The sequence below is a fragment of the Moschus berezovskii genome, chromosome 9 (genome assembly GCF_049115385.1).
Source record: "Moschus berezovskii isolate FMDL1 chromosome 9, NW_MosBer_1.0, whole genome shotgun sequence".
In the NCBI taxonomy this organism is placed as follows: domain Eukaryota; kingdom Metazoa; phylum Chordata; class Mammalia; order Artiodactyla; family Moschidae; genus Moschus; species Moschus berezovskii.
In genome coordinates, this window is record NC_142468.1 from 101,810,967 (window position 1) to 101,836,548 (window position 25,582).

Below are 25,582 nucleotides of genomic sequence, written 5' to 3' on the forward strand. Positions count from 1 at the left end.
AATTGCCGTAGTGCAAGTTTTGGCCCACAGACTTACAGACCCAGAAATGCCAACTTGTTGATAATTGCAAGAAACTTGGGGGAATTTGTCAAGTTCCACTGAAATTGTAATTATAAAACAAATCAAATAGTCACAGCATTGTAATTAGAAAAGATATCGAATTATTAGTTAGTGCTTTTGGTGAAGCTATGTTGGTTACTTGATTGACACAAGATCATCCTACTCTGATAACCTGACAGGGAAACACCACCTGAACAACGTTGGGGTGGGCACTGTTATGATTTGCCTTGGTGATTCCCTCTCTTATTTCCCTGTATATTCAGGACTAAATATAGTCTTTTTCAGAGTGTGCTAATACCTCTCACCAGATTAAAATAAAAATTTACTGGCCTAAGAGTCACTGTAATTGAATTGAAGAGAATTGACATATGTTCTATACATTATGTGTGTTATAAAACCTAATTCTCAAATGACAACCATATTTTACTATTTCTAAACACTTATGAGTCATATATCATAGGCAGCAAATTTCATGAAAAGCTATGCAAATGATAAACACAAACAGAAAAAAAGTCAATCTATTAGGTAGTAAAAATATAATTTAAAACAAGAGAGAAGTGTTATGTTCTCTGTTATACTGATAAGGAATAAAATAAGACTGAAAATGTGGAAATATGGAAGTTCTCTTTAGTCAAAAATTGCAGATAAATTTTTAGAAAGCAATCTGGTATATTTATCAAAATATGTCTGTATTTATAACTTAATAAATTTATCTAGGCATCTTCTATCTTTACAAATAAATTCCCAATTCTCAAGCACAAAATTAAATATTTATAAATATTATACATTATGGACTCTAGAAAATAGAGTCCCCATTAAGAATTGGATAAAGCTAGTCATAAATAAAAAAAAAAAATTGTGACTCCTTTCATGTAAGAATGCCATTGAAGACAGAGATTGATATTTCTTCCCCTTTCTGGAAGAGCATTCCTCCATCCAATGAAACCAGAATAAACTTCATTCTAAAATTTTACAGGCATCATTATAAGGGAATTTTTTAAGCCAATTTCACTTAAAAAGAAGTATAAAATATTCCTTTAAAAACAGCAATACAAATTCAAGAATATGTAAAAACAGGAAGCAAAAGTGATGATCTAGTTTAAGATACCCAGAAATATAATATTGGTTTGAAATTTGACTATCATTCAATATAATTCACTTTACTAACAAAAATACAAGAAAATAAACATATGATTATCTCAATACATGGGAAAAGTCTTTAAAAACAGTCATTGTTGAAAAACAAAACTTTCATTAACTCAGAACAGAAAAGAATATCTATGGCTGAAAACTTCAATATGAGGCACAAAGCATTTAATAGTACCTATAAATAGCATTGTTATCTACTAAACTGAAGTGCTAGTTCAGAAAACAAAACACTGTCAACAAAATTAAAAAAAAATTTATAAACAGGAAGTAGAAGGAGGTGGGATTCACAGCAAATTGAATTCAGATAAACTTTAAAGATTAACTAAGTGAATAGTTAAAAAAAAATTCACCCTAAAACATTTAAATACTGCAACCTGGAGAACTTTATACTAAGTGCAATAAACCAGACACAGAAGAATAAATATTACATGGTATCACTTATACAAGAAATCTAAAATAGTCAAAATCATAGAAAATCTCATAGAAGCAGAGAGTAGCAGTTGCCTGAGGGGGAGGAAAACAGGGAGATACTAGTTTAGACAAAGGAGTTTCTATTAAAAGATGAAAAGCTCTGGAGTTCTAATACATCATGGTGACTATAGTAAACAATATTTCATTTTACACTTGAAATTTGTTTAGAGAGTATGTCTTATGCTGAATGTTATTACAAAAGAGGCAATACCTATAAAAAAGAAACTTTTAGAGGTAACGGATATGTTTTTGACACACATTGTGGTGACAATCTCACAGGTGTATAATTATCTTCAGACTCAGCAAACTGTATCAATTAAAAATGTACAGTCTTTGTATATCAGTCATACATCAATAAAATGTTTCTTTAAAGATTAAAGCTCCACATCTAACAAAAAAATAAAACATGACAAAGTAAATGATATAACATGAAGTGAATATTTTAAATTAAAACATTATATAAAAAAGAAGTATACTTATATGATAAGATGTTACAATATCATTTAATAAAGTGGAAGATAAAAGTTATAGATCAGTTTAAAGGTAAAATAACACCAACAGAAAAAATAGAAAACTAAAAAAAGAAATCCAATAGAGGACAGAATGAGTAGGAAAAATGAGCAGATATAGATAAAATAAAGAGCTTCCCATGTGGCTCAGCTGGTAAAGTATCCACCTGCAATGCGGGAGACCTGGGTTTCATCCCTGGGTTGGGAAGATCCCTTGAAGAAGGGAAAGATTACCCACTCCAGTATTCTGGCCTGGAGAATTCTTGGGGTCCCAAAGATAAAATAAATAGAAAAAAATAGCAAGATAGTAGGTATACAGTCATTAAAGTCATTACATGTGAAAGGTCTAAGGACTTCACTAAGAGACAGATACTGTCAAGATGAACCACAAGCAAGAACCAGCTATTTGCTGTGTATAAGGAATCAACTTTAAATATAAAGACATAGACTGCTCAAAATAAAAGGATGGAGAAAAGACATACAATGCAAACAGTAATTATAAGGGAACCAAAGAAATCAAATCAATATCTGACTCTGAAGACTTCAGAACAAGAAATATTACTGAGAATAAAGAGAGACATGCTGTGATAGTAAAGAGCTTAATCCATCAAGAAGGCATAATGATCCTAATCTGCTCGCACCTGATTGATGAGCTTTCAATACATTGAGCCAAACATTTCTTCTAAATTTATTTATTTGTTTGTTTTTGTGTAGCAGAGTTTTATTAATGTAAGAAAAAGAACAGAAAGCTTCTGACATAGATATCAGAAGGGGAGCAGAGAAAACCCACTTGCTAGTGCTAGCACGGGGGTTGTATACTTTTAAAATTAGCTATTACAATAAGTCCAAAGAATGTCTCAAGGTTGCAAAGATCTTCCTAGACCTACTCCCATAGTTTACATTTTAAGATAACAGAATTAGCCAGAAGGTTTTCAGTTCAGTTCAGTTCAGTTCAGTGGCTCAGTTGTGTCTGACTCTCTGTGACCCCATGGACTGCAGCACGCCAGGCCTCCCTGTCCATCACCAACTCCCAAAGCTTACTAAACTCATGTCCATTGAATCAGTGATGCCATCTCATCCTCTGTCGTTCCCTTCTCCTCCTGCTTCAATCATTCCCAGCATCAGAGCTTTTCCAAATGAGCCAGTTCTTCACATCAGGTGGCCAAAGTGGTGGGGTTTCAACTTCAGCATCAGTCATTCCAATGAATATTCAGGACTGATTTCCTTTAGGATAGACTCATTGGATCTCCTTGAGTCCAAAGGACTCTCAAGAATCTTCTCCAACACCACAGTTCAAAAGCATCAATTCTTCAGCGCTCAGCTTTATTTATAGTCCAACTCTCACATCCATACATGAATACTGGAAAAACCATAGCCTTGACTAGATAGACCTCTGTTGACAAAGTAATGCTTTTTAATTTGCTGTCTATGTTGGTCATAGCTTTTCTTCCAAGGAGCAAACGTCTTCTAATTTCATGGCTGCAGTCACCATCTGCAGTGATTTTGGAGCCCAGAAAAATAAAGTCAGCCAATGTTTCCACTGTTTCCCCATCTATTTCCTGTGAAGTGATGGGACCAGATGCCATGATCTTAGTTTTCTGAATGTTGAGCTTTAAGCCAACTTTTTCACTCTCCTCTTTCACACACATAAAGAGGACCTTTAGTTCCTCTTCACTTTCTACCATAAGGGTGGTGTCATCTGCATATCTGAGGTTATTGCTAGTTCTCCTTGAAATCTTGATTCTAGCTTGTGCTTCATCCATTCCAGCATTTCTCATGATGTACTTGGCATATAAATTAAATAAGGTGGATGACAATATACAGTCTTGACATACTCCTTTCCCAATTTGGAACCAGTCTGTTGTTCCATGTCCAGTTCTAACTGATGCTTCCTGACCTGCATACAGATTTCTCAGGAGGTAGGTCAGATGGTATTCCCATCTGGTATTCCCATCTCTTTCAGAATTTTCCACAGTTTATTGTGATCCACACAGTCAAAGGCTTTGGCATAATCAATAAAGCAGAAGTAGATATTTTTCTGGAACTCTCTTGCTTTTTCATGATCCAGTGGATGTTGGCAATTTGATCTCTGGTTCCTCTGCCTTTTCTAAATCCAGCTTGAACATATGGAAGTTCACAGTTCACATACTAGAGAAGCCAGGCTTGGAGAATTTTGATCAATACTTTGCTAGCGTGTGAGATGAGTGCAATTGTGCGGTTGTTTGAACATTTTTTGGCATTGCTTTTCTTTGGTATTGGGATGAAGACTGACCTTTTCCAGTCCTGTGGCCACTGCTGAGTTTTCCAAATTTGCTGACATATTGAGTTCAGCAATATCACAGCATCATCTTTTATGACTTGAAATAGCTCAGCTGGAATTCCATCACCTCCACTAGCTTTGTTCATAGTGATACTTCCTAAGGTCCACTTGAGTTTGCATTCCAGGATGTCTGGCTCTGGGTGAGTGATCACACCATCATGATTATAAAGGTCGTAACGATCTTTTTTTGTATAATTCTTATGTGTATTCTTGCCACCTCTTCTTAATATCTTCTGCTTCTGTTAGGTCCATACCATTTCTTTCCTTTATTGAGCCCATCTTTGCATGAAATGTTCCCTTGGTATCTCTAATTTTCTTGAAGAGATTAGGCTGTGTTCCCTCCCTGTTATTTGACCTGAGGCCATGCCAAAGCCTTTGACTGTGTGGATCACAATAAATTGTGGAAAATTCTGAAAGAGATGGGAATACCAGACCACCTGACCTGCCTCTTCAGAAAACTGTATGCAGGTCAGGAAGAAACAGTTAGAACTGGACATGGAACAACAGACTGGTTCCAAATAGGAAAAGGAGTATGTCAAGGCTGTATATTGTCACCCTGCTTATTTAACTTATATGCAGAGTACATCATGAGAAACACTGGGCTGGAAGAAGCACAAGCTGGAATCAAGATTGCTGGGAGAAATATCAATAACCTCAGATATGCAGATGACATCACCATTATGACAGAAGTGAAGAGGAACTAAAAAGCCTCTTGATGAAAGTGAAAGAGGAGAGTGAAAAAGTTGGCTTGAAGCTCAACATTCAGAAAACTAAGATCATGGCAACCGGTCCCATCACTTCATTGGAAATAGATGGGGTAACAGTGGCTGATTTTATTTTGGGGAGCTCCAAAATCACATCAGATGGTGATTGCAGACATGAAATTAAAAGACGCTTACTCCTTGGAAAGAAAGTTATGATCACCCTAGACAGCATATTAAAAAGCAGAGACATTACTTTGAAAACAAAGGTCCGCCTAGTCAAGGCTATGGTTTTTCCAGTGGTCATGTATGGATGTGACAGTTGGACTGTGAAAAAAGCTGATCACTGAGGAATTGATGCTTTTGAACTGTGGTGCTGGAAAAGACTCTTGAGAGTCCCTTGGACTGCAAGGAGATCCAACCAGTTCATCCTAAAGGAGATCAGTCCTGGGTGTTCACTGGAAGGACTGATGCTAAAGCTGAAATCCCAATACTTTGGCCACCTCATGTGAAGTGCTGACTCATTGGAAAAGATCATGATGCTGGCAGGGATTGGGGGCAGGAGGAGAAGGGGACGACAGAGGATGAGATGGCTGGATGGCATCACCGACTCGATGGACATGAGTTTGGGTAAACTCTGGGAGTTGGTGATGGACAGAGAGGCCTGGCGTGCTGCGATTCATGGGGTCACAAAGAGTCGGACACAACTGAGTGACTGAACTGAACTGAAACTGTGGTGTAGGTTATGAAGATAATGGTTCAGTTCAGTTCAGTTCTGTCACTCAGTCGTGTCTGACTCTTTGTGACCCCATGAATCACAGCACGCCAAGCCTCTCTGTCCATCACCAACGCCCGGAGTTCACTCAAACTCATGTCCATCGAGTCGGTGATGCCATCCAGCCATCTCATTCTCTGTCGTCCCCTTCTCCTCCCGCCCCCTATCCTTCCCAGCATCAGAGTCTTTTCCAGTGAGTCAACTCATCGCATAAGGTGGCCAAAGTATAGGAGTTTCAGCTTTAGCATCAGTCCTTCCAGTGAACACCCAGGATTGATCTCCTTTAGAATGGACTGGTTGGATCTCCTTGCAGTCCAAGGGACTCTCAAGATAATGGTAACCTCCTTCAAAAGGTCCCATTCACGCACTGCTGCAGGCAGTGCCCCCAAGCCTGCAGCAGGCCACCACCGACCCTGAGACTCTTGGACACTCAAGAGCAAGAAGATTTTCAGGAAGGAGAAACTGTCCTTAAGCAGGATACATTGTTGTTATATAATCCTTATGACAGTGTTCAAACTGAATTGTTTGTTGTATAATCATGAGTTCTCAGCTGAAAGAAAAAAACTATTTATGTGACTAAGGAATGTATAGGAAAAAAAGATGGTTGTCCTTTCTGCCTCCTTTAGAATTCCAGACCACTATCTCTGTTTCAAGAGCCTCAGACCCCTTTCTCCTCCTCGTGGAACCCCAGAGTTCTTATCAACTTGCCTAGGAATTGACTCTCCCATTCCCTTCTTTTCTTTTAAGAGAATTATGTTGCCAAGGGAAAGGGGCATCGTTTTCATTCCATAACTACTTCCTGCTGTGATGGGGTGCTGGCCCTAAATTGTTGAGGCAATACATTCTCCTAACCCTCATATTGAGGGTTTCTGATCAAGAGGCCCCAAGTTGGAGCAGTCTGTGGCACTCCTAGGAGCCTGAACAACCAACCATTTGTAACTTAAAAGCTTTCAAACGGTTAAAAGCAAGTCCAGTTACACAGTTACAGATGCAGAAAACAAACAGTAAAGACAGAACAATTAGACTTATTAAGATTAAGATAGTTTTCCACCGTGGGGAGCTACTTAATGTTTCCCAAAGTGAGGTGACTGAGGCTTCAGGAGAATCCATATCCTGAATCATCTTGTTCATGTGTTTAGTAAAGTGAGTAACATTAGTACTCATATTGGATATGAATAATGGCACGAGTTCCTCCTTGTGCAGCCCTTAGAATATCTAAGGCCAATCTGTTTTGTAAAACTGCCTTTCTAATTTGTATTTGTTCAGCATTAAAGGCTGAAAGTTAGTCAGAGCATCAACTCATGGCATAACATCTGATCTGTAGTTCCCAGAGATGGAACTAATATTGCAGCCAGATAATCATGCCAGTGAAATACATATCTTGCCCAATGAGTTTTAAGGTGTGGCAGATTAGTAGGCTTCTCTGGAAGCTCTGAAAATATGAAGCCAAGAGTAAAAGCTAGACCTAGGGTGCATCTCCCTATCCAACCAGGGGGAAGCCACGCCCATAGGTAAGAGCCTCATATCCAGTAGATCCCATTTGGTGCAAGCCAGCGTGACTGAGGGATCCAGTCCCAATCAGTGCCTGGCCAGGCAAAAGGAGGACTTGAGCTGGGATTGGAAAACACAGGAATGATCACACTGCATATTTCTTGAGGCAAAAATCCCAATTGTTTCTAATCATTATAATTAAGTTGTCAGCTAACTTCTGGGAAGGCTTTATTTGTTCCCAGCATATGAGAGCATTAGATAGTAGGTGTCCCTTTATAGGAGTTACCCATGTGACCTCATCCCATATTTGATAAACATCAGGTAAAAAACCACCAGATCTAGACCCACTTACCTTCGTAAGTGCAGCAAAATAGTCATTAAACTAAGATAATGTATAGTCAAAGTTGAAAGTCACATTGTGCCCATAGTTAAGGTACAATATGTTACACCAGTCCATCTTAGGATTGTTAGATGTCATCACAGAGTTGAAGAAAGTCCTTTCCTTGAAGCGGAGAAACCCATCATGGGAAGCCTTCAATTGATGAGAAGGGAAGTACTCTGTAGACCTAGCAATTATGTTGATTGTGGAATGCAGCATAGGAACGAGCTCAGGACAGGAAGGCATTGTCTTGAGGGTCAAACTGCAGACTCAGGGCTTTTGGAGTCAGCAGAGCAAGCCAACATAGATTCTCAGGCCCATCTTGGTTCCTGGCTCAAACAGCAGCTCAGTTCAGTTCAGTTCAGTCGCTCAGTCGTGTCCGACTCTTCCGACTCTCTGCGACCCCATGAATCACAGCACGCAGGCCTCCCTGTCCATCACCAACTCCCGGAGTTCACTCAAACTCATGTCCATCGAGTCGGTGATGCCATCCAGCCATCTCATTCTCTGTCGTCCCCGTCTCCTCCCACCCCCAATCCCTCCCAGCATCAGAGTCTTTTCCAGTGAGTCAACTCGTCGCATGAGGTGGCCAAAGTATTGGAGTTTCAGCTTCAGTGTCAGTCCTTCCAAATAACAGCCAGGGTTGATATCCTTAAGAATGGACTGGTTGGATCTCCTTGCAGTCCAAGGGACTCTCAAGAGTCTTCTCCAGCACCACAGTTCAAAATCATCAATTCTTTATGAGCTTTGCTGCTGCTGCTGCTGCTAAGTCGCTTCAGTCGTATCCGATTCTGTGCGACCCCATAGACGGCAGCCCACCAGGCTCCCCCGTCCCTGGGATTCTCCAGGCAAGAACACTGGAGTGGGTTGCCATTTCCTTCTCCAATGTGTGAAAGTGAACAGTGAAAGTGAAGTCGCTCAGTCCTGTCCGACTCTCTGCGACCCCATGGACTGCAGCCTACTAGGCTCCTCCAGCCATGGGATTTTCCAGGCAAGAGTACTGGAGTGGGTTGAACTTTAGGCATTAGTAAAACAATAGTAACAATTACCCTTAAATAATGTGGCCATAGCCTTTTTTTCAGTAACAAACAAACTAAACTCTGATCCTGTGGGCAAGCTCAAAGTTGGAGCCTGCAAAAGAGCAATTTGAAGAGCCTTAAAAGCCTTTTGGGAGAAGGCAATGGCACCCCACTACAGTATTCTTGCCTGGAAAATCCCATGGACAGAGGAGCCTGGTGGGATACAGTCCATGGGGTCGCAAAGAGTCGGACACGACTGAGCGACTTCACTTTCACTTTTCACTTTCATGCATTGGAGAAGAAAATGGCAAACCACTCCAGTGTTCTTGACTGGAGAATCCCAGGGATGGGGGAGCCTGGTGGGCTGCCATCTATGGGGTTGCACAAAGTCGGACATGACTGAGGCGACTTAGCAGCAGCAGCAGCAAAGGCCTTTTGAGTAGCTAGAGACCAAACCAGCTTGTCAGTTTGGGCCTGCTGAGTCTCAATTGTAAGTCTATATAAAGGCCAGGCAAGTTCCCTATAACCTGGAATCCATATGTGGCCATAGCCTGTAATGTCCAAGAATCCTCTCAATTGTCTTAAAGTAATAGGTAGAAGATGATCTAATATAGATTTAACTCTAGAAAGCATCCTTCAAATCAATGACTGAAAAATATTTGACTCGTCCAGATAGCCCCATTATGGTAGTGGATCAGGAAGAAAGCAGACCAGGGGCTTTAGTGAGCAGAAAGTTGCCCCAGTGTCCAAAAGAAAATCAACTTATTGGCCCTCCACAGTTATTAATACTCAAGGTTCCTCAGGTGTTACTAGGATGGGAGCTTGTGTGTGGACCCCCAGGCACCTTCGATCCCGATAGTGGTGAGAGTACAAACCCTGGGGCCTACACTTCAGAGGACAGTCTCTTCTCCAGTATGGTCCTTTGCAGACAGGACATGGAGCTGGGGATGGCTTAGATGCCTGAGGGCAATCCCGCTTGAGATGCCCCTCCTTTCCACGGTAATAACAAGTCCGTCCCTTTTCACCTGGGTCCCTCTGGGCATTTTTTTCTCAGGCTGTTTCAGAGCAGGTCTAACAGCCATTATTGGGGCTTCAGTCTTTTTCCTGGTTCTTTTTTGCCTCTTATTTTCTACCATAATATCCTGTCTGAGCCAGCTGCAACAGCTTTTCTGAAGACTGATTTGGTCCAAACTCCTGTTTTTCTGACTTAGGGAAGATATCTGGAGCTGGCTGAATGAGAACTCTATCTTTTAAGATCATTCCTCCTTCTGCACTTTCAAGATCAACATCAGTAAACTTGTGGAGACCTCCCATGGTCTATCTAGGAATTTACCAGGAGTGTGTGCTTGCTTAAGTCCTTCAAGAGTACATCCAGCAAAGCAGCTCTGTTATTGGAACTACTTGGCTCCCAGTTGGAAGGAGGGCTATTCTGTGTTCGCTCTTTCCCCTTGTCTCACGTTCAAGCCATTCATCTCCAAAAGTACTAACTTCCCCCAAAACTCAAGTTTTCGAGTCAGGAATCAGTGTCTGTCCCAAGACATACATAACATCTCTTCAAGTAAGGTCATAAAGTTAGTCCTGGAAAGTCTTCTATGTACTTTTTGGATCCTCTAAATAGTCTTGACCGAAACTGGGACTGTTTGAAATTCTACCGAGACTGAGGCAACCCTTCCTAGAAAGTTGCCCTGATTTTCAGTCTGTTCAGTTGGGAGCCCCAGATAAAGGGGTAAAGTAAGAGAACAGGAGGGAGCTGAAGGTTTCACATGCAAATCTGCACCCTTAGGACATAGTCTGGCATGTCTTTCAGAGAGATAAAGAGCAACACATATGTCACTTCTGCCAATTTCCCTTATTTTCTACAGAACCGGTCTAGTTGTAAAACAGTAATATTTGAGATCCTTTAGCAGGTCAGCGTTTCCCGTCTTCCAAAGGATACTGTGGTCATTCAGTATCACAGAAGAAGATCAGATATGTCTTTTTAAACTCGGGGGATCAAACTTGTCCCAGCTTGTTTTTTAAAACACATATTAAAGGTGTGGTTCTCCCACCTGTAAGAGAGAAAAAAGCGGCATCCACAGCCATGGCTTCTTTCCACCAGAGACGTCCCTCCCTGCTCTAGATGGGGGTGTAGACAGACTTGCCACCAAAGCATCCCTTCCCTGGTCAGACTTAGTCTGTCCCTTACTGATGCAGGCATCTTACTCATACCAGTTCTTATCTGGTTCTACCACCTCGGCGGGGTGGAGATGCACCAGGGGTAGACCTGATGGTATCCCAGATTGATTTATTTCCATACAACCAAGACCTTTGTTTGATTTGCCCTTTTCTCTAATGCCACCGGGGTGGAGCAGAGTAGCTTTCTGGAATGTTTCCCAAGCTAGGACTACTAGGGGAAGCATCCGTCTTACGTGTGTCTGTGCACATTCCCGAGTACAGTCCTAACCGCAGTAGAAGCGGTGAGTCATAAAGGGGCGAGCAACAACCAAGATGGCCCTTCTCAGTGTCACCACGACAGTATATATGATAGCAAAAGAGGTGGTGGAGGGTCGGCCAGTGAGGAAAAAGTGATTTTTGTCCTCAAGCTATTAGGGCCAATCCTTCCAGTTCATTCCCACAGATTCCACAAAAGAATATCTAAGGAATTGAGACAAAAGCCACCTGAGAGCCTCCTCTGGTCCACTAAGAGCTAGCGCTACCAAAGGAAGAAGCCCACTGTACTTCCAGTCTGAACAGATCCTGGCAATTTCTGATCTGTGTCCTCAAAATCCTCATGGTCACCAGCAGTGCTTCTCTCCATATAGATAGGCAGCACAGCCATGACAAAGACTCACTTTCAGGCTGCTGGCCCCTGAGGCAGGCAGCCAAGAGAGTAATCTCTAGCCTGAGAGATATCCCTGGAGCTAGACTTCCAGCTCACTCCATACATGCTCCTAGTAACTTTCAGCTCCTAGCAAAGCTAGGCGCTTCCATACTTGGGGTCTAAGTGAAAGTACATAGTAACAGCATGGATCACAAGTCCCTAGAAAGTCTATGATCTGACAGATTAGGTTAGTAGTTCTAATTCCCCATGCAATTACGAAATGGTCAAAGAGACCAGGAATAGTTGACCGAGAAAGGAAAGTTAGGTCCACATGCTTTGCCCATTTCTGGCTTCTCCCCTCTCAGGGACATTGGGTGTCTCTTGGCACTGACAGGTCGGTATAAATCCCCGCAAGATTCCCCTTTTTGGGACTGCCTTCAGTCACTACAAGGCACTGCAAAACCACAAGCAGGGCTCATCACTTGTTTAATGCAGGGCGTGTCATTCATTCATACAAGCACACCATAGAGTTAATAAAAGAAAGCAGAAAACGTGCAGACTGAGAAAGCAGAGAGACTAGAGCTCTGAGTGTGCTTACCTTGTCTTGAAGATCCCGGACAAACCCCCAAGATGCTAGCTTACTGTGAAAGACGTCAGATTTGTGATCTCCGAAGAAGATTTAACATCGGGCCCAGGGACCAGGCTTGCTCACTCAAGAGCTTTTGGGTAGCAGAGTTTTATTAAAGTAAGAAAAGGGACAGAGAAAGCTTCTGACAAAGACATCAGAAGGGGGATGGAGAATGACCCCATTTCTTCTAAGTTTATTTTAAAGCACACATTCAGTTAAGAAACAGACTTTAAATTTTCTACAATGTGGGAATAATTATTTTATTAAATCTACAAATTTGGAGGAGGATGCATCTGCCAAAAATGAAATGTGCAAATTACATGTAACAACCAGGGGAAAGGTTCATGATTCATGTTTAGAAAACACTAGGCATTAAAAAAAAAACCTATATAAACAGGGTGATCCCATCAAAATAAATGATATTTAGGAATTAAGTATAGGAATATTAGAGAAGTAGATATCACCCATATTGATGATTTTGAGCCTAAATGTTTCCTAGAATGATAAGGATAACATTAATAGTATTGGTATTATAGTAAAGATATATTTAGGGAAAATGTATTAATTTGGAGGGTTTCCCTTTTAGCTCAGATGATAAAGAATCCACCTGCAATGCAGCAGACCCTGGTTTGATTCCTGAGTGGGGAAGGTCTGCTGGAGAAGGGATAGGCTACCCTTTCCAGTATTCTTGGGCTTCCCTGGTGGCTCAACTGATAAAGAATCTGCCTGCAATAATGGAGACCTGGATTAGATCCTTGGGTTGGGAAGATCCCCTGGAGAAGGAAAGGCTACCCACTCCAGTATTCTGGCCTGGAGAATTCCATGGACTGTATAGTTCATGGGGTCACAAAGAGTTGGACGTTTTGGAGATGACAAATTTGTGGTTCAGAGATGTCTTGTGATACATTTTGGAACTTTAGAGGTGTATATTTAGGGCTCTTTCTTATAAGGGAGTAAAGTTACTTAAATGTATTAATCATCCAGCAGGAGACCCTAAGAAGAAAATGATTTCAAATGACAGACTTTTGGAAATTATCTACAGGAAAAGGATAGTAGAAATGATAGATATCAAGGGTACTAGGAAGTACTTGTCAACAAAACATTTAGGAGTGCTTTAGATGCATGTGTCTGGGAAGAGATGAATAATCAGTTTAGCTCTAATCATGACATCAAAATGTTCCAAACTGTGGAAGAGGAATGATGGTAGAGAAGAAAGGACATTTGGCAAGGGGTTAGAAAGTGGTATTGGTCAGTATCAACTGAATCAAACAGTAATTCTTCGAGAGCTCTTTCAACCAATCTATAAATTTAAGATGTCGGACTAGCTGACTTTAGTGTCCACACTAATTTCAAAATTCTATGTTATAATAGGGAATTCCTTTCTTTATCATTTTATATTTTGTCCTTTCTCCCCAAGGAGGGGAACATCATAGCTTCACTTAGCTATAGTTTCCCTAAAAGCTTGAACTAAAAAGTTTAAATTTCTGGAAATTACTTAAAGTTTTTTTACTAAAATCTACTCAGCATGATAAAGTGTTTCTATTATAAAAGAACTTCCCCTGCCTTACCTTGAAACCAAGTACATGGATCTTCTAGAGCTATTAACATACCAAGATGGTACACTGCTGTGTAGTACACAGAGGCAAAAAAATGGCTCCTCATCAATTTTTGACACCCCCAATGGCCCTGTTCTAAAACTCTCCTGAAGCAGAATGGACTAGCTAGCAAAACTACTCATGGCTCTTCTTTCCACCATGTTTAAATTTTTTCCAATAGGACAAAGTATTTCCATGAATCCTCCTGTTTTGTCCATTTGTGAATCCTCAAGGTGATGTACTGTAATTCTTGTGAGCAAACAAACTCTCATGCAATCAGCTCTAATGAAGGTAATTTCTGTTATTACAAGTCTCTGTGTCCCATGATCACTACAATCTAGTGACGCCAAATCACTAATTAGCTTCTCACACTTGTGGTGGTTTTTCTTATATCTATGTGTTGAGGACAATGATACTTCAAAGTGTAAATGGTGAAGACTGAAGTCTGTAAAGACATGGGTTCAGTGCATTTGCCCCCATCCAATGGATCCTGAAGAATGTTGGTTTTTTCCTGGTAGGTACAAATATTTTTGTATCTAGAGGCACAAAATAGAGGCTATTTTAGAGGCTAGGCACTAGAAGAGTGCTGTTTATCCTCAGCCTTCTAATTCAGTTAGAACAGAAAACAAAGAGAAGCAATCATACTCTACTCTTTCAATCTTGGATTATTCTATGTCCATTTTGCTTATTATTGTTGTCCTATATCTATATCTGAAAAGTAATAGACAGCTGTATTTCTTTACTAAAACCAGGATGGATTTCTTTTTTGATTGAACATGCTTTTATTTTAATACAACATTTTGTAATAATTTTTATAATGGAACTAACACATTCTGGGGATTATGCTTTCAAAAGGCAGAGAATTAGAGAATCATAAAGATTAGGAGGAAGAGTTCTTATCCATTTTTGAAAAGAAATGGTGCACCTTCATAGTGGCAGATTGCCTAAAATTGCAGTTATTTAGTGAGAGGTAGAGTCAGAACATTGAAGAAGGAAATGGCAACCCACTCCAGTGTTCTTGCCTGGAGAATCCCAGGGACGGGGGAGCCTGGTGGGCTTCCATCTATGGGGTCACACAGAGTCGGACACGACTGAGGTGACTTAGCAGCAGCAGCAGAGTCAGAACATAAATTTCAGTGACTCAGGCTATAACTTCTTGTATAGTCTATGATATCTTTAGACATCACCTGCTGATTTGGGTTTTAGGCTATTTTAAAGCTTATAATTTAGAATGGCTTTTGTTGATTCATGACAAAGAAATACCAATGTAAATAAATTATGAAAATCAAAATATCCTGCTGAATATATGCCCTACTTGTGAAAAGAGAAGATATGTCCTATATGATTACTGTATTTTAGACTCTTACTACTATTATGATAAATTTACTACATGGTAAATTCATTATTTCACAAAATAATATTCAAGTATTATTTGAATATTTGATTCAAGTATTTAATGATTATATATCTCTGAGAAGGAGGGGGAAAGTTACCTACACTTTGAATCAAGAGAAAGTAAGATAAGGGGAAGAAAAAGCCTAAATATTTCCTAAACATGGTTCTGATAAATGACACTATATTCTTGATATTTCAATATTTTTACAGACCCAAAATCATATAAAAACCACTATCATTGGTGATGCTTCCTAAAAATATTCTTGCTAATTAAAAACAAAGTTTATATGAAATTGTAGATTAAGTTCACTCAGAGCCTCCCCTTGAGAACAGTGTTTGAATCCCTCAAAAATTTTATCTATTCTCAGGACCTGTCAGATGAGGTTAAGTTGAAAGAAAGCATTCTCCTAGAATATGTGGGTAAGTAATTCTATACTTAAAGCTTCAGTGGAGACTAAACACTAATTCTCTTCATGTATGCTTATTGATATTTAATTGGTTTTAATTTCTGGAGGTCTTTGAAAGTCATTTATGCTAAATTCTTTGCAAAATTGTAAAATAGCAGGGTTTTTTGGGGGGAGGGGAGGCATTTCTTCCTTTTTACCTCTTGCTTTGTCTTTTAGATTCCGGACTGCTCCAAATACTCCCTGTTACTTAAGTTCTGCGTTAGGACACAGCATGCAGGTTGATGTCCCCTTAAACAGCCCATCCTGTCTACAAGCATCTCGAGTCTATTTCCTACTTATTTAAAAATAAACGTCTTTATAACTCATTTCTTCAAGGCCAGGTCTGTTTTCTTAGAAGATGTAGAAGTAACAACTAAATCTGATCCATGAATTAATAGCTATTGATTATAAGCTTTCTCCACACTTTTCACTTCATCTTAGGTAAATGAAAGCATTTTGTCAGTATCCTTTTGAAGATGACACACAAGCTTTGTCTCCACAGAGTTGGTTAAATCTCTGATCTGGATTTACATGGAGAAGGTAAAGGCAGCGGAAATGTGGGAAAGCTTGTAAAAGATGTATCCCTGACTGGTAAGAGTTTGGTGGCCTCTGTAAACTATACTCAATTATTTCACTTCATCTACCAGTATTAAGTTCTGAGATAGAAGTATTGGAGAAATAATTATTTGATAGAATTTCATATAGAAGGGGACTGAGGGTCACCTAGTAAATCTTATATGCATGTTAATTTATCTTTAATTATTATAAGAAATGAAAAATTGGTGTTTACATGAACACATCTACTAATTGGAACTCATTCTTAAATGAGACAGATAACACCATCTTTACCAGTAAAATAATCTGAAAATAGTAATAATTATTTATTCTGGTCTGAAACAATACATTATTCAGAACATTTGCATATATTTAATCATTACAATTGATTAAAGATGTGTCACTGATGTCATTGGTTAAGAAACATTTTCAATGTCTCCTTGAGAGCAACATCATTTTCTATATTTGATATTTGAGGATATTTGAACCCTGAAAGACTAAATGTTCAGAGTCATATAGCTGCCCAATGACAACTGTTTTTACTCTAACAGCTTTATGTTTCTATTAGTACAGTAGTTTTATTAGATGTAAAAAGACAGTCCAATTCCTCTAAAAAGGAGTGAAGGGAAATGAGGATTCAGCATCTTCTCTAAATGAAAAAAGGGATTATAAATATTAATAAATGAGCTTTGGGGAGGCAAGTTATAAACCTAAGTGATCTATCACCAGCTCATGGCAGAGAGCCCTGGGGAAAATGGACAGTTATATACTTAGAGAATAAATGAACTAAAGAAGAATGAACTTTATTAGAAGTAAAGGATTTATACTTAGACTAATTAATTCAGTTTCTTTTGCTCACCACTTTGATCTTGTATACTAAGCTCAAATGTTGATTGAATCAGTTCTACCAGTATTCTATCTGGAAAGCAGTATCCTTTCTTTTCCTGGGAACCCCAATAAGCCAATGACAGTGAAGAATACAAGTATGCAAATGACTCAATGGGAGAGTGACTCTTAGGATGACTGTCTCACATAATAGATTTTATTCTAAAGATGTCAGAATGTCTTCTCACAATGACTCCTGCTGCCCCTTTCTGTTCTAGCACCAAAAGATCTCCCTTGGAAGCTCCCTGTGCTTAAGACTTTGCTTTTTCTGATAGGGCAGATATGAACCCTTATTTGCTGGTTTTGTTAGATATTAAGTCTTGCCCTGTATCTAAGGATTCAGTATAGGATTCATGTCAGGGATGTAAGAGTCAGGGTGTTTTCCAGGGAGGATACATCAAGGTGGGTTCCTGGAGTTGACTTGCTAATACGAAACTCCCGAGAAATGATGAGGAGGGGAGAATGGCACTGAAGAGAATGTGGTGGCTCCTTAAATATAAAGTTGTTTCTATGTGTAATTTTACTGGCCACCTGTTTTGACTTCAACCTCTGCTAGTTAGCTTTTTGAACAGCCTGGGATCATATTTTTATATAATCTGAGATAAAATGTGAATTAATTCTTTGGTAGATTTTCTAGAGAATTAGAGATTTGAAATATACAGGTGAGTCCCTGAACTTGGTTCCTGGGGGTTGAAATTATTCATTATATACCCTGTCTTTATGTGTAAACATTCCAGTGAAACTCAAAGGATACTAGGCAATTTTTAATTATAATCTAAGAAGACATTAATTTAAAAAATTGCAGATGAGTAGAAATCAGTAAAAGATACTCTTTCCTAAGACCTAATTTAGATCCAGAGAAAGGTTCTTCAAAATCATATGCTTCATTACATTTAATCACACAACTTTTCCAAGTTTTTTTAAAGTTAAAATAGCATAAAAGGGAGAAAGTTCTGATAGAATAGAAAATAACTGAATAGAAAAGAAAAAAACAATTTTCCTATGATACAAATTTCTTACTGACTACTTTTATGCAATACAATTTTTAAGCCTTGCCAAATCAAATAAAATATCAATCATAATTCAATAATATGTCTACATTACTAACACCAATGGCTGAGTTTAAAAAGCTTAATATCTTTGGGGAATAAACTGGGAGGAACTAACACTATATTCTTTCATATGATAGAACTGCATGAAGAGATGAATCACAGCTCTAGGAAGACTTACAATAAACTCTGGATCTTTAAGTTTTGCTGTGGTTTTGCATTTTAGTTGAGATAATTTGTAACTCAATAGGGAAAGGAATAAGATTTAATTATTCAAGGCAATGAGTTCCTATGAACTCTCTCACATAATGTAATGCCATCTTTTCTTCTCCTATTTAATTTTTTGAATATATATCACATACACTCAAAAGCACATGGAGCAGAAATATGTATCTTGATACATTTTCACAAAGTGAATACTCCTATGTAACTATCAACCACATTAAGAAACAGAACATCACCAGCAGTTCAGAAGGCCCTTCCTATCTTTTCTGTCCCCAATTTCCCTTTAAGGATAATCATTATTGAAGCTTTTTCAACCCTAGAGATTAGTTTTACCTATTTTTGAAATTTATTTCAAAAGGTTAGCACAGTATACACCTCTTTGTATCTAACTGTCTTGGTCAACATTAAGTCTGTGAAAATATCTTCCTTTGTGTTAGCAGTTCAAAAAGGATTTATGTTCTTTACTGCAGAAAAATGAATTAGTCTCTGTAGATTCTTAGACTGGATTTCTGTAATGTCAAAAAAATTTCAGATACTCAATTTCATTTTTAAGTTAGTTTATTCCATTTGTTAAATTGATGTAATCGGATATGCCAGGTGGTTGAACATCTCTCCCCTCCATCCTTCTTGAATAGTGTTGTCGTGCTCTCTATATGATCTTTGATGATATGTGAAAATTTAGATGCAAATATAAATAGAAACTAGAGTCCTAGGGTATGAAGCAGAACTGGGAAATCAAACCCATGCTCAATTCACTGATTGCTATCTGTTTCTCTCACATTCAGGTGACTAAAGAGAAGTCCTTTCCAAAGTCAATGAATGAGACAAATCACTCTCAGGTGACTGAATTTGTGTTGCTGGGGCTCTCTAATTCCCAGGAGCTCCAACCTTTCTTGTTTCTCATATTTTCACTACTCTACCTAGCAATACTGCTGGGCAATTTTCTCATCATCCTCACTGTGACCTCAGATTCCCGCCTTCATACCCCCATGTACTTTCTGCTCGCAAACCTCTCTTTTATAGATATATGTGTTGCCTCCTTTGCTACCCCCAAAATGATTGCAGACTTTTTGGTTGAACACAAGACTATTTCTTTTGATGCTTGTCTGGCCCAGATTTTTTTTGTTCATCTTTTCACTGGCAGCGAGATGGTGATTCTTGTATCCATGGCTTATGATCGTTATGTTGCTATATGCAAACCTCTTCACTATATGACAATCATGAGCCGCCGTGTATGTATTATTCTTGTACTCATCTCCTGGTGTGTGGGTTTCGTCCATACTACTAGCCAGCTGGCATTTACTGTTAACTTGCCTTTTTGTGGGCCTAATCAAGTGGATAGCTTTTTCTGTGACCTCCCTCTGGTGACTAAGTTGGCCTGCATTGACACTTATGTTGTCAGCCTACTAATTGTTGCAGACAGTGGCTTTCTTTCTTTGAGTTCCTTCCTCCTGTTGGTTCTTTCCTACACTGTGATACTCATCACAGTTAGGAGCCACTCCTCTGCTAGCATGGCCAAGGCCCGCTCCACACTGACTGCTCATGTCACTGTGGTCACACTCTTCTTTGGACCATGCATCTTCATCTATGTGTGGCCCTTCAGCAGTTATTCAGTTGACAAAGTCCTTGCAGTGTTCTATACCATCTTTACTCCCATTTTAAACCCTGTTATCTATACTCTAAGGAATAAAGAAATGAAGGCAGCTATGTCAAAACTGAAGAGTCGCTATCTGAAGTCTGGCCAGGTTCTGCAGTCATAAGAAATATCGTATTTCTGGAAACAAAGTAAATTCACAGGACTGTTAACACTGTAGCTGTGTCTCTACATATTTACAGATGGAATCACTGTCACGTTCAGTTCAGTTCAGTTCAGTCGCTCAGTCGTGTCCAACTCTCCGCGACCCCATGAATCACAGCAGGCCAGGCCTCCCTGTCCATCACCAACTCCCGGAGTTCACTCAAACTCATGTCCACAGAGTCGGTGATGCCATCCAGCCATCTCATTCTCGGTCGTCCCCTTCTCCTACGAATGGAATCACTGTCATGTTAAAACCAATCATTTTAACCAGTGGGAAGCATTGATTAAGTTGAAGTAAAGGTTAATGGTGATAATGAAAAATACAAGAAACCTTAGCAATTTTCATCTTTTCTTCTTTCTATTATGTTTACTTGTCTTTTTGACATCCTTTCCTCCTTAATTTTTAAAATTTAAATTTGTTTTAAGATAAAGAGCTACTGATGTGATATCAACGGTACAATATCTTTAACTTTATAAACTGGAAATACATGGGGCCTTCTTTGGTTGGAAAAAGTATTGTTTATACCACAACGAACAGAATTATTTTTACTGTGTATAAATAAGGCAATGCACTGTTTTACAACAACTTTTCAAAATTGGAAGAATAGTGACGTGAACTTTCTGTTTTGCCATTTTATGTTCACTCTCCTGCAATAGCAGGAGAATATTGTGAATACTGTTCCGAGTCATTTGTTTGGTGACTTATCATTGGATTGTTAGTTTTCAAGGGGTTCCTCCACCAGCTCCATTTTTCCTTGTAAACTTCCCTGCCATTTGGGTCATATGAATTCCAATTAAATGGAAGTATTCACAAGATACAAGGTCATTATGGGATTCACTAGCAAGATCAAATAGATGAGCATCAGTGATAACTCTAAGGGTTCTGGAGGAAAATTTTGTACTCTACAACTGAGCACCATCCACCATTTGGAAAGCAGATCGTAGAACCCTATCAGGATTTATTCTGAATTAAGTTCCTGACCATGATTTAACAAGTGACTATGTGACTAGGATTTCCCACCATTTAAAAAAATCACAATTTCTATCATTCACTAGTTTTACATCAATGTCCATTATATGCCATTCTCCATAGAGAAGGCAGTTAAGGTCTGGGGAAAGGGTAATCTATTAGCCCACTTTGGTTCTGTATCCCCCCAGTACTTACATAACAGAGACATGAATCAGCTGGAATTTAGGTTATGGATCAGATGGTAAAGAATCTCCCTGGAATGAGGATACCTGGGTTCTATCCCTGGGTTGGGAAGATCTCCTGGAGAAGCAAATGGATATCCACTCCAGTATTCTTGCCTGGAGAATTCCACGGACAGGGGACCCTGGCAGGCTACAGTCTATGGGTTTGCAAAGAGCTGGACACAACTAAGCAACCAACATATACTCTGAATCTTTGGATTCCCTTTCATGAAGGCTTTTTGACTACAACTACTCTTAAAACTTTACCTGTAAGTAGAAGAGATTGATATTGAGAACTTGCCAATCAGTTCCTCCTCCACAGGTGGTAGTAAATTGTCTTTACAGGAATGAAATTTTACTCTAGATATGAATTTTCTCTCTCTGCTTGTAGTTCTTCTTCCAAGATCACTATCCAAGGCCTCAGAAAGGGTCTGATTTATGTATTTAGGATTCTACAAAGATTACCTGTGCAACAGATTTTACTCTGACAAATATTGTAGCAATAGACACAAGACCATGAGATCAATTTTCCTGAACAATTCCAGGCTCAAAGAACAATTGAACGTACAATCAGATGCCCAGAAAAGAGTCTAGCATTATGATTATACCTACTTGGAAACAATGAACTCTAACATATGATATATGCATTGAGTGCTGAGTGCTCAGTCATGTCTGACTTAGCAACCCCATGGACTGTAGCCCATGAGACTCCTCTGTCCATGGGATTTCCCAGGCAAGAATACTGGAATGGGTTGCCATTGCCTTCTCCAAGGGATCGTACTAACCTAGGGGTCAAATCCATATCACCTGCATTGGCAGGTAGTTTTTTTTTTACCAATGAGCCACCAGGGAACCTGTATGCACTGAACTAGCAGTTAATTGTAACATTGTGTTATCAACTTTCAATATACAGTTTTGAAAAATATAGAGTAGAAATAAGAATATTCCTCTTTCCACCATTCTTAGTGACCTATTTATGAATTTTTTGCTTCTTGCCACTGCAATTCCAGGCTTTGCTATACTGAAGATTCTGATTGCCAGAAGAACAACACTAATGAGAAATACACTATGATTTCCACTGAGCCAAATCTTTGCCAACTGCTTGACCACATTGGGATTTTCATGTTAATAGACAAGCAGCCCAAAAAGGGGGAGTCACTGCATTAACTAGAATAGATGACATAGTTAATACGTGGAGCTAAATAATGTTAGTAAGTTCAGTCTCTCAGTCATGTCTGATTCGTTGTGACCCCTTGGACTGAGGCATTCCAGGTTTCCCTGTCCATCACCAACTGCCAGAGCTTGCTCAAACTCATGTTAATAATGCAGACTGCAAAAACATATCACAGTAAGACATAGAAGAAAAACCTATAAGAAGTTAATTAATGATCAGGCTACCACTATAGGAACTGAGCCTTGATCTTCCTTAGAAGCCCTTGATGAACCACATGTCCCAGTACCATGATGTTTTGATTACTATAGCTTTGTAATAAAAAGAAAGGGGAGGGAAATTTATTGAAAGAAATAATGACAGAAAATGTCCCAAATATGAGAAGGAAAATGAACATCCATTTCCATGATACCTAAAGAACCGAAATAAGTTGAACATCAAGACATCTTCACTAACATATATTATAATCAAATTGTCAAAAGTTAAAGACAGAGGGAATGTTGAGAATGGCAAGAGAAAAGATACTCAAGACATAAAAGGGAATTCTTATAAGTCTATATGCAGATTCCTCTGCAGAAACATTGCAGACCAGGAAATGGTGAGACAATCTATTCAAAATACCTGAGAGAGAAAAGCTTCCAGTCAAGCTGAGGACCTTATCCCTGACCATCTTGCTGAATGTCACTCCACTCCACGTTTATGTATGTGCTCAGCCTCAGCATACATGCAAGTCAGTTTTAGAATTAGTAATATATACTCCCTGAGAAACAACTTTACCAAATATAGTACAGTGCTAATGTATAATTATTTTTAACTTTCAACTTTCAGGTTAAAATTGGAATGTTCCAGTTATGTAGGGTGGTTCCCCCTTCCTCCTTCAGTGCAGTTATGTCATACATTTCTAATAGAGTTAGAGCTGTTTTTCAGATTCTGAATTCTAGGAGGGATGCCTGTACAACCTGGTTGATGTTCTGCTTGTTTGCTTATTTGTTTATGCTTGCTACTAAAATTAAACACTTATTTACATGTCTATGAGTTTTGAAAAATACATAAGGTCATTTATCTATCAGACTTGTAACATACAGAACAGTCTGAGGGCCACTTTTAATGTAAAACAATCAAGACATAAAGAAAAGAATAGGGAAAAAATTTTAAATGCATTTACATTTCCTTCCATAGATATCAAATGTTTTTATTGTACCATAGCTGCTTCAGATCTTTAAAAGTATATGTAATATCACTGATCCAGTTGAAAAAAGTTTCATCTTACTTCCTGACTATTTCTCTTATCTTCCATTCAAATACTACTCAGAATTTGGTGTTTATCACTTCCTTGGATGTTTTGGAACATTTATTGTCCATAATTATTTAAGCCTGTGAAATCATTTAAATTGTGTCATTTCATTTTTAAACTTTCTTAATGTTCATATATAAAATTCAATTTTAATTGTTGGCAGTATGCCATTGTGTTAAAATATTATATTTTTTTAATTTCCCCATTTATAAATACTTAGATTATCCTCTTATTTGAAAATATTTTAACATACGACATTGTGCATGTATCCTCATGCATGTAAAATTTTTGCTAGAGTATACAGAAAGCTGAGTTTGCTGAATGGTACAGAATCCCATCTTCCATTCTTTAAAAATGACCAGTTATAAATTACAGCAGAATCTCTGAAGACAGTCAGGGATGTAACACATATAAAATATCTAAAATATGGTCTAATAGACTACAGGCATATTTGTCCAGGAAATAGAAGATTTGTCATGGAGAAAAAATGAAAGCATCTTCAAATATTTGAAGTACAAATATGTTGAAGGAGGAGATTTCTTCAACTATAGGTGGTAGAACCAGTTGAACATGATAACAACAAACTAACTGTCTTGCAAAGTAGTGGGCTCCTTGTGACTGGAGAAAGCCTTCCCAAAAGTTGGTGATCATTTATAAGACTGTATGATGTCTCGAATGATAGTCAGAAAGTTGGGGGTCAAAAAGCTTACTCAGGAGTTTGAGTGATAATCAAACAACATTTTGTTTTCATATGTACCACTTAGTTGGTTGAAGTTTTTTTTCTTTCACTGTTAAAATTATTATGTAAAATATAATTATTCCCACTGCAGGATGACTTCACAGTTTTATAAAGGGTGATATTTCACTTCTCCAATGAGATCAGTTTCCTGGCATCCTGGTAATATAAAATGTCATATCTTAGGATACTGCAATTATATGATTGAAAGAAAGAGGAGCAGAGCCTGCACTATGTTGGCACAGAACCTGAGAGGCTTAGCACATTTCAGTGCAGAGACCAATTTAAAATCATGTCAAGAGTCTATTGAAAATGCATTCAACATGAAAATTCACAGGTTAATGGAAGATTAGAAGAGTCAGAGAAACAAGGACTGGGAGAATTATTAGAACGTGTAAGTATCATAAGTACATTTTCAACAGGTTTGCTTGGAATAGGGAAATAAATAGTAAGCTGTTTTCTAGATGTAAAATTGACAACTGGAATTCAGCAAAAGAAAGTCACTGTTGTCTCAAACTGGAAACCCCATCTAAAAGAAGCAAATTTCTGTTCTTTTCTCTCTGCATATAACATAGACTCTCCTACTGCACTGGTTTAGGGATAGCCCTGATAGGAACAGGATTAAAATTTGACGAATTGAGGGAAGTGTGTTATAACCATTATCCATGCCTTCTTTGCTCCTTTTACACTTTATAGTCAAAGGATATTTAGACACTAATAGCCTGGTGGGCTACAGTCCCTGGGGTCAAGAATTGGACACGACTGAGGACTTCACTTCAGTCTGTATTTACTGCCTATCAAAATTTACCCGGAATGAAGACAGGAATTGCTGTCCTTTATTGCATTTTGCTTTCAATCTTATAGGAAAGTAACTTTTATAAGATACATTTTGGACAGTAAGAATTATGCCTACTCATGTTCTCAGAGTTCCATTGATTCA

The 25,582-nt window shown here is 38.6% G+C and overlaps 1 protein-coding gene across 1 annotated transcript; it reads left to right on the forward strand.

The window, feature by feature from the left end:
* Nucleotides 1–19,168: 19,168 nt before the first annotated feature.
* Nucleotides 19,169–20,212, forward strand: LOC148776740 (olfactory receptor 4K15-like). Its single transcript, XM_088840384.1, has one exon. It carries the CDS (start codon nucleotides 19,169–19,171, stop codon nucleotides 20,210–20,212), a length of 1,044 nt encoding a protein of 347 aa, XP_088696510.1.
* The last annotated feature ends 5,370 nt before the right edge of the window (nucleotides 20,213–25,582 follow it).